Raw genomic sequence first — 9,569 nt, 5'->3', positions numbered from 1 at the left:
TCTTTTTCCACGTTTCCCAGAAAGGAAATCAAGCCGTGTTCTATTTTCTTCGTTATTACTTTTGTTTTTTTCTTCAATCAAGAGGAAGCAGAAATTACGTCCGCAAAAGCCAGTTGTTACTTTTTCTCGAGTGACTCTCTGTTTTTCACGCGCGTCGAATGTGTTTAAACGAACGCGTGCAGATCGCGCTGAAGATTCGTAGGTATGTGCTTTTCAAATAAGAAAAATTCAAACAGAAATTTTTACTTTTCGTTTCGCGAGTGAGACTTGTGCTCGCGTTTTTCACTTGGGTGCGTTTTTTTGTCTTTTTTTCCCTTGAATTTTAGCGTCGTTGAAATTTCAAAGAGAACGAGACTGCGAGGAAGCGGAGGCGCTGCAGTACGCAGATCAAATTTTGACGACTTTGAGCTACGGGAAACACAATGAGAAAAAAAAAAAATAGAAAAAAAAAAGAAGAGAGAAAAACAAATTGTCAGAAGTCACGAACTAAAAGGTGCGAAAATGATCAGTCCAGTAGCTATCTATATAGATATACTATGCCCGTTTCCAGTAATGCCAATCAGGTCGAGGTGGTATCAACGACGCCTCGAGTAACAGACGTGCACACGAATCTCTCTGTAGGCACACACACATCGTGACTATTCCTGGACGGCCAATATATTCGTCGTTATAAATGCGTATAAGAAACATTATCCTATTACGATATGAGCAACAACATCAAAGCCCAGTCTATAACAGCGTACGTGAAGAGCGCAGAGCATGTGAGCTTCTTATAGTAATTCAGCGAGAGAACGGAAAAAACCTTTGGCTGTCGAGAGAAATTAATTTATGGACACGAAGTGTGATTCGCGTGGCATGCGGCATGATTCGTGTTAAAGAGATGATGAGCGAACAATTCGGTGATTTAAACTGATTCCAAACACGTACCCAAAAAGGATACTTAATATCGCGTTACGTGTTTCTTCCTTTTTTTTTTTCTCTTTCGTTCAAGCCCACCGAATTCTTCGTGCGATGAAGGCAACGACATCGTATACAGGTTTTTCTTTTCTTTTCTTTTCTTTGTACTGTTCGTACCACGTTCTGAGTACTTCTCTCCTGCGAGTATTAGAAATCTCGAAAGATCGAACGCGTGAAGAGTAAAACGCGACACGTGTACGCGAACCGCGGATAACAATAGCAACGTTTGTAAAAAAGGATGAAAACGTTTACCTGTTCTGGGCGATTTTCCTCAGCGTGTCCGGGCTTCGTATCAGCTTGTCCAACGTTTGAGTAAGATTGGCGAACGTTGGACGATGGGTCCTCTCTTTTTGCCAGCAGTCGAGCATCAGCTGATAGATCGCCTCTGGACAGTCCATCGGTGCTGGAAGCCTGTATCCTTTCTCGATCGACTTTATCACATCCTGATTAGACCAGTTCCAATAGGGTCTCTCACCGTAGGACATCACCTCCCAACAAACGATGCCCATGCTCCATACGTCGGAAGCGCTGGTGAACTTTCGGAATGCTATCGCTTCTGGAGCTGTCCATCGTACCGGGATCTTTCCACCCTTTTTGCCGGAGTAAACAGTCTTTCAAGATTCGATATTTGAAAGTTTCGTTTCCGAGTGACGAGACCTCGGATCGGTGTCTCGTCAAAGGAGTAGCGGCGAACGTAACGATAAGAGTACTTACCCTGGTAGTGTACGCTCCCTCCGTAGCACTCTCGATCTCTCTGCTCAGCCCGAAATCGGCGATCTTACATACGAGGGCAGCGTTCACGAGCACGTTCCTCGCCGCGAGATCTCGATGCACGTAGTTCATCTCCGCCAGATACTGCATACCACTCGCGATACCACGAAGCATACCAACTAATTGTAGCACCTGGAACTTGCCGTCGTTCGCCCGCAAAAAGGTGTCCAGGCTACCGTTCTCCATGAACTCGGTGATGATCATCACTGGATTACTCTTGGTCACGACACCTTGCAGGAATATCACGTTCGGATGCTCGAATTGACCCATGATCGACGCCTCTGTGAGAAAATCATTGCGAGCCTTGTCCGCGGAGCCTGGTTTCAACGTCTTGATCGCCACGTCGATCTCTGTTCGACCATCTGGCGGCAGTTTCAATTTTCCGCGGCAAACGTCGCCGAATTCTCCGCCACCTATCGACCAACGAAGGGAGGGGGTTGATAGAATCGAATTAGCCGACGATTGCGGAGGATCCAAGTGTTGGGGAAAAAAGTGGGATTTCGTGTTTACGTGTACCTATGATGGCCTCTATAGTGATATATCCCGCGTCGATTTCACGAGCAAATTCGCGTACAGCTTGATTCGGATCCTCGTACGTGTGAGGATCGACGTAACTCCTGGCGCCTCCGCCACCTGCACCGCCTGCACTCGCCGCGGCGACTCCCACTGCAGGTGTGAACAGCGGCGTGGTCACTGCAACGTCACCAAAACAGAGTTCATTATATTAACACGAGGGCCGGTGTGTTAAATTTTTACGGAATCTCGGAGCGAGAGAATCAGAGAACAGCATTCGCTCCGTGCCTGCGTCAACCGTTTACATCCCGTGAAAACACTCACACACCTTCCTCTTTAAAACGACATTTCCAACGTCCAAGATAGAGTTGTAATACGAGAGAGCACAATTGAGATACGACTATAAAAAACATACTAGAGCTTTCTGAAGCCTCGTCTAAATGTATTTGCTCTTAGAAAAAGTAATTCTCTATCCTGTGACGAGTAATTCTTATCGAACAAGATCTATTTGGACAAAATTTGTCGAAACTAACGTGGAAAACTAGGGAAAACAAAAAAAAAAATGAGAAAAAAAAATAGAAGGAGGAGGAACGAGAACAATTTACTAATTCCACTACGTGGGTATAATTAAAATGAGATGTAAAAAAAAAAAAAGAAATCAAATCTAGAGGTTCGCGTTGTAACTAGTTTTCATGCCAGCGTAGAAATCCTCGCATGCCTAATACGCCAAATGATCTCAATTACGATGCATCAGATTGAATGACGTCGGTCGTAGCACGGAGTGCAAGAGGATGCTCCGGTCGAATCGAATTACTTCGTCGCCCGTTAATTTACATCCGCGAATGCATCTGCGACTACTCGCTGCTCTGTGTGCAGTCAAATTAATTCGAGTTCCACCGAAACATCCACTATTTCCCGCACGTCCGCGCGCACCACGCATGTGTTACAGACGATCGGGAGAGATCGGCGACCGGCTGAAAAGAAGTGGACGATGCAAGAGTACCACGAGAACACGATGCAATTACAACAACGTGAAAAAAAAAATAAGTAAAAAATAACAGAACATCAAAGGAATCTCATGCTTCCTTTCGTGCTTATCGTCTACGTAAAAAAGAGTGTCCAAGGTGAATGGACAGAGAGAGAGAGAGAGAGAGAGAGAGAAATAAAGAAGAACAGAGAGACAGAGAGGAAAAGTGAGGTACGTAGCGCAAAACAAGAAAAGGGTCAATGGTTGTGTGTACGAGTTCTAAATTAGCGTAAAAAGTGTCTCGTAATTTCTGCACGATCGAGAGTTGTATTTCGTGCACTTCCTCCGGATTGAACAAAATTTCGGAACGAGTCTCTTTACTGTTTTTTTTCTTTTTTTTTTGTTTTTTTTTTTATTGGGACAGATTAAGGACTTACGCGAGGACTTGCTCTTGTTGTTGGTGTGGGTTGTCACAATCGGTGAACTGTCCATTTTGCAGTGCACTGTGAACAACACAACAACCAACACACTAATTGACAAACAGCAAACAAAAAGAAGCGGTGGGTGTTCGATGAACGGTTTTTAATGAACGTGAAGCGAGAGGAGGCTGCGACTTGAGAAAAGAATTTCGAAAGAAAATTTAACAAGTAAAACACTATCGGGCGCACGACGACGATACGTCGATCGGATGTTCCTCTAAGGTTACACTATTACCACTTTCCGTCTTCGTCTCCCGCGATAGTTTCGCGTTGCGAATTAAAAACACAAGACAAATACAACGAAACATAAAGTAACACATATAAAAATGAAACAAGTGCAGTGCCAACGACAACACACTAACAAGAATAAACATGCACAACGTAGATACATTTAACGATGCAAGCACAAAGCACGTACACGCACGTTTCCTCGAGAAATACTTCATCACAGAGAAGTTTGCAAACGTCGTGCGTGTCTGTTTCGTTTGGCGAAACGCGAAACAGATAAAGGTCGTGCGTGTCCGTGCGTTAAAAAAAAAAAAAAAAAAGAAGAAGTAATTCGGAACGCGATTCAAAAAGAGATGCATGTACAAAGGGGGTGCAAAAAAGTAACTACGTAAAACCGAGTTCCTAGAAAAAAAATTTGAGGTGTTGGAGAAGACTTACTGTAGGTCACAACTAGTCCTGTAGTAGCAGGCGATTGTGTACATTGTTTCATTGGGTTTTTTCATGGATTTTTCATGGAGGCAGGTTCGATAGATTAGGGGGATCGCACATGAAAAGAAAGAATCGAAAGAATTTGGTTAGAATAATGCCGCTTAATCAGTGGGCCGGATCGGTATGAATTTTGCTCGAAAAAAAGGCGATCGTCTCTCATTTCTTTGCTTACTTCCTGGCCTTAAAAAAAAAAGAAAAACTTTGTTCCGACAACTTCGACAACTTTCTTTTCGCACACTTTTATCTTTTTTCTCTTTCCCGTTTGTTCTTTTCTTTACAAGGGAGCCACTGTTTCAATAATCTTCCTTTCGTTTTAAAGAAAGAGAAGAGAGAGAGAGAGAGTGAGAGTGAGAGAGAGAGAGAGAGAGAGAGAGAAAGACAGAGTGAGAGAAACTTCTAAAAAAGTACTGGGTGTTTAGCCACAAGACATTATCATGGGGTACTGTATATACTGTGAGGGGCGAGGGGCGGGCTGGGGTCGATACTTGCTGGGTCTAACGGGGTTGGTGATTCAAAAATATTAGTCACAAGACACGAGGGCGTAGTGAAAACAACTATGAAAGTGACAGGGGGTAGTAGCGATAATAAATTTATAAAGAAAAGAGAATCGAGCCTGTCGGCATCGGACAAACGTACCTTCGCCGTTCCTGTACTCCAAAGTATCGCAGTCACTTGGCTGTTTTTTGTTGCATTCGTCCGAGGCCCTGCTGCATCGAAATCACACCAAATCAATAGGTACTCAAACAAAACGTAAGGCAGAAAAAGAAGGAAAGATACTCGAGCAAATTCAATCGAATTCTCCTCTAATTCACGAACTTGAAACGCTACCGTTAAAAGCAATTTGTTTACCTTCTTAAAATCAGAACAGTCATGATGATGATGATCACGAGAAGAACCACCACAGCCACGATAGCTCCTGCTATGATCCTCACTTGCATGTTGTCGTCCTCTCCAACGTAATCTTTAACAAAATTGAACACGCTCCGTAGCGAGAACGAACCTAAATTGATCTCGATTAAAACGGAATCCCCGATAATCACCTAGACCCATGGCATGCGGTGTTTTCTTATACACCACGGGTGTGTACTCGCCCCAACCGCGCGTAGTCTTTGCTCTCACTTGTACCGCATAATCAGTCGACGGTTTTAGGCCTTTGAACGTGGCGGATAAATCGGAGGTTTGAACAACTGTCGCGTTGGTTGCGTCGTCGTAACGCGGATAACACCTCACTGAAACGTAAACGAGAACGGGAACGTGGTTCGATGAATTTCACGTAAAAGGAAGGTAGAGAACCATCAGGTAGATGGAAACCGATCAATCTCACCTTCGTATCTCTCGACCAGATCGCTGTCTCCGCCAACTTCGGTCACCGGAGCGTCCCAACTGATGCTCAGTTCGGAACTTTTCACACTGGTGATCCTCACGTTGCTCACCAAACTGGGCACGCTGGCTTCCGTGGTCACAGTGATGTCCACGTATTCAGACTTTCTAGCCAAGGCAGACACACCGTTTTCAGCGAACACTTGGAATCGATATGTGGTAACCGCGTTCAACCCCGTTATCGTGATTTTCGTGTCGTTGAAAACGTCCTGTTTTTTCGTTGGTTTTTTGTTTTTTTGTTTTTTTTTTTGGACAGAAACCAGAACAGATCAGACTTTGTTCCATGGCGTGCTACTGCAAAGACAAAAGAACGAAAAGAAAAGAGGGACCGAGACTCACGGTGTTGGGAATGTATTTGACACCCATGCTACAGGCGTCGCAGACCACCCTGTAAGTTGTGTCTGTTCTTCCACCCAGCATGTGCGGCGCATTCCAGGACAGAATCACCGTAGACTGGTCGACAAAGTTCACCGTCAAATTTTGCGGCGCAGACGGTGGCTCTGCAATGTTACACGGAACGATTAAACCTTCCTCGAACGATAGTATATTTCGGCAATGGTTTTTTTTTTTCACCATTTGAAAACACACTCACGTGTACAAGGCATCTTCTTAGGATCCTTCTCGGCTCTATAATAATCAGGATTGCATCGACATTCCGTGAATCCGTAATCAGACGACTTGCTGTGTTCCGGGCAGGCCTCGCAGTTGTGCGACCCTGCTTCGTGCTTGAATTTACCGATCGGGCACTCGGTGCATTCTTGTTTCTCGACGTCAGCTTGGTATCCAGGCTTGCAGTGGCATCCACCGTTCGGCAGGTACCATTTCCCGTCTCCTTTGCAAAGGAAGGTGGGCTGTTCGATCACCATAGCATTGTCCACGCATGTACCGATCGTCTGTTCAATCAACGCGACTTCTCGTCCAGTTGGCGTGGCTGGGAAGTGTGCAAAGTTCACAGATATCTCCGGACAGCTGATATAATAGACTTTAATCGCCAGAATAGAGATGCAAGCGCCTTGATCCCGGAAAGCAAAGTACACGCCCTTCTTCGTCACTGGAATCGACTTCACTTCCGTGTTTATCACCACTTCCGTATTCGTGTTGAACCTTCCCTCGCCAGCAGCGATACGTCCTGCGAAATCAAACGTCGGGGGGAAATCGTCGGGAGTTTTTTTTTTTCCCCGAGGAACTATACCACGGGGAAAAGTTTTCGACGTAAAAGTCGAGAAGCAGATAGAGGAGAGAGGGTGAAGGAGTTTGGCGAGCTTACCGATCAACTTGTAACTGTCCGTCTCCCATGGCGGCGGTTCCTTGGTGGCCACGTCGAACTCGTAGTAAAGCAGACTGAACGTTTCCTTGCAGCTGAGCGCGTTCCCGGGGAATAACGAGCAGTCACGTGTGGTGAATTTGATTTCTATGTACATGCGATTCGCCGGTCCCCTCTCTATGAACGGTGTCCACAGCCAATTGTTCACGTTGTTGTACGCGACATCGCAGACAACGTAACTCCGCCAATTGATGCCCTTGTCGAAGTTCGTGAACGACTCTTCCACCCACTGCAATCAAACGAGCACACGGGACGATCTTAATTTCGTACACGATTTCGTCGAATTAAATACGACGAAAACACGTCGTCGATCACCCTTTTTCTTTATAAACCCACGCGTGGCGTTCGTGAACGACGAACCGGGATAAGATAAACGGAGTTTAAATAACACCGAAGTTACGCTACCACAGCGAGATATTCCGGGTTCCCAATCCTCTCTAAAGAAGCAGAGAGAGAGAGAGAGAGACGTTCTCGGTGTGTTTGCGTTCGGATTACGCGAGATTCCATCGAGTCAGCATCTACGAAATCAGCTTTGCTCGAACCCCTCGTTCGCAACTTCCTCTCGCTCTCCGCTACGCTTCAAGGTCTTCCCATTGATTTCAACCCCCTTGATGATATTTACAGAAACAACGAAGACGGATTACCGTCTCTTGGATTCCGGAGTTCCAAAGAATCCGGAGCCAGACGACAAAGAGAGCCGAGGAGCGTTCGTCGAACAGATTTATTCCCCTGGCGGGAGGGAGGGAGGGAAGGAGGCCAGTTCTGCTGGATAGAGACGCTTTCCGATCTCTATCGTCTCGATCCCGTAGACAGTGACGGGAGGGACACTAAGAGAGACAGAGAGAGTAGGTTCACGGATGGTCCATGTCCGATCCGAGGAACCACTTGTCCGTCGACGTTGCACGCGGTATCCTCCCTCGGCAAATGATGAGGCGGAGAGGCCAGGTCGTCGACTTGCGACAAACAGACCGCAAGGAATTACCGGCGCGCGTTACCATTAGTTTTATTGCCCCCCTCGGCTTGGGCTCGTCCCGAGAGAGACCGCAAAAAGTTCCGACCGAGCAAGAAGGACCCGTCGTCTTCGTCCTCCTCCTCCTCCTGCTCCTCCAACTCCTCCTCCTCATGCTGCTCCAGCTCGTCCTTGTCGTCGTCGTCGTCGTCGTCGTCGTCGTCGTCGTCATCGTCCTCCGTGGACAGACTATGCTTCTCTTTCTCTTTCGATACCTCGCAGGAGGAAAGGCCACTACGTAGGTAAGAAGGGGCAAAAAACGGTAGATCGAGAAGACCGGGCTTCTTACCCAGAAGATTTTCTTGCGGACGTGTTTCCGGCAGGGAGGCCGCAATAAATTCAGCCGTACGGTTACTCAGTAGCACAAAGAGATTATTACGGGGGAAAGATGACGAGCAGGACGAGGAGAAGAGAAAAGAAGAAGAAAAAAAAACGATTTCGTTTCGGTGGATGGACGAAGGAGTGGAGCCAGAGCGATCTGAGGAATTGTGGCGGCATTAAAGAACCACGCGATTTAACTCTTCACCTTTGTAATAAACCTTACCCTTAACTGCAACTATAATTCCAATTTATAAAACGGAGAATTAGCAAGCTGTTAGATGTGTATAATTATATACAGTATATCCGGAGTAATTGACGGTAAAAAGAAAGAAAGAAAGAGAAAAAGAGGAAAAAGAAATTCAACCAGACCGTTGCAATTGCGGGCGAAACGAGACTCGGACCAAGTGTTATCCTCTCTCGGCACGAGGAGAATCGTAAGAGGCCAGAAAGTAATATTGTAGCGCGAAGATTATTAGAGGAAGGAAGAAAAGTCCTAGAGATGTTATTTCGACGCCTACGCGGGAGCTTTATCGCTTGGGAAATTGCGTTAGAACGGTAAATTCCACCCCCGACCGTTTCACTCTCTCTCTCTTCCTTCGTGTCCCTTTGCCCCTCTCTCCTGTCTTCTCTCCGCTGCGCTTTTACTTCATTCTTTCGTCAGAGCCTTGCAGAGCTGCCGCGAAGTAGAAAAAAGACAGAGCACGCGCGTCGTTAACGCCGCGGAATTTAATTGGATCCCGCCGAGACGTCCTCTTTTAACGCGCCGCGTCAATTTTTCGGCGAGCCGGATTTCCCAACGGCGCGATTCTCCTGTGAAATTACTCATCAGTGGCGCAACGAGGGTGAGAGAGGGAGAGAGAGAGAGAGGGAGAGAAAAAGAAAAGGAAAAGTGGAAGAACGGGGACGGAATAACGAAACGAGAAATTGAAAGATACATCGATGTCCAAGGATACTTCTTCAATTTCCCCCCTTTTCCCAACTTCCGCTGGTTTTGCCGGTGATTTTAAATGAAATTAATTACGCCACTTAACGTGTTTCGCGCCTCGGCTTCGTTAGCGTGCCGCATGCAAGATTAGCACCGAGCAATTTCGCTCTCTTTATCGCGTGAAACGCCGCAAATTCACAGGATCT

The 9,569-nt window shown here is 46.2% G+C and overlaps 1 protein-coding gene across 1 annotated transcript in view; it reads right to left on the bottom strand.

The window, feature by feature from the left end:
• The window catches only part of LOC108579485 (ephrin type-B receptor 1-B), a 55,556-nt gene that overhangs the window by 5,667 nt on the left and 40,320 nt on the right, over positions 1–9,569 (bottom strand). The window contains exons 3-14 of the mRNA XM_017943029.1: positions 7,052–7,337; positions 6,377–6,913; positions 6,124–6,284; positions 5,729–5,993; positions 5,445–5,633; positions 5,254–5,365; positions 5,041–5,111; positions 4,354–4,371; positions 3,646–3,711; positions 2,245–2,421; positions 1,672–2,141; positions 1,210–1,547 (exon numbers count right to left, since the gene is read on the bottom strand). Of these exons, the coding sequence (XP_017798518.1) occupies positions 1,210–1,547; positions 1,672–2,141; positions 2,245–2,421; positions 3,646–3,711; positions 4,354–4,371; positions 5,041–5,111; positions 5,254–5,365; positions 5,445–5,633; positions 5,729–5,993; positions 6,124–6,284; positions 6,377–6,913; positions 7,052–7,337 (2,690 nt within the window). The remainder of the gene's footprint in view (positions 1–1,209; positions 1,548–1,671; positions 2,142–2,244; positions 2,422–3,645; positions 3,712–4,353; positions 4,372–5,040; positions 5,112–5,253; positions 5,366–5,444; positions 5,634–5,728; positions 5,994–6,123; positions 6,285–6,376; positions 6,914–7,051; positions 7,338–9,569) is intronic.

The sequence above is a fragment of the Habropoda laboriosa genome, unplaced genomic scaffold (genome assembly GCF_001263275.1).
Source record: "Habropoda laboriosa isolate 0110345459 unplaced genomic scaffold, ASM126327v1 scaffold33, whole genome shotgun sequence".
Lineage (NCBI taxonomy): Eukaryota > Metazoa > Arthropoda > Insecta > Hymenoptera > Apidae > Habropoda > Habropoda laboriosa.
Note: the sequence above shows the minus strand (reverse complement) of the source record. Positions and strands in the feature narration are given on the sequence as shown.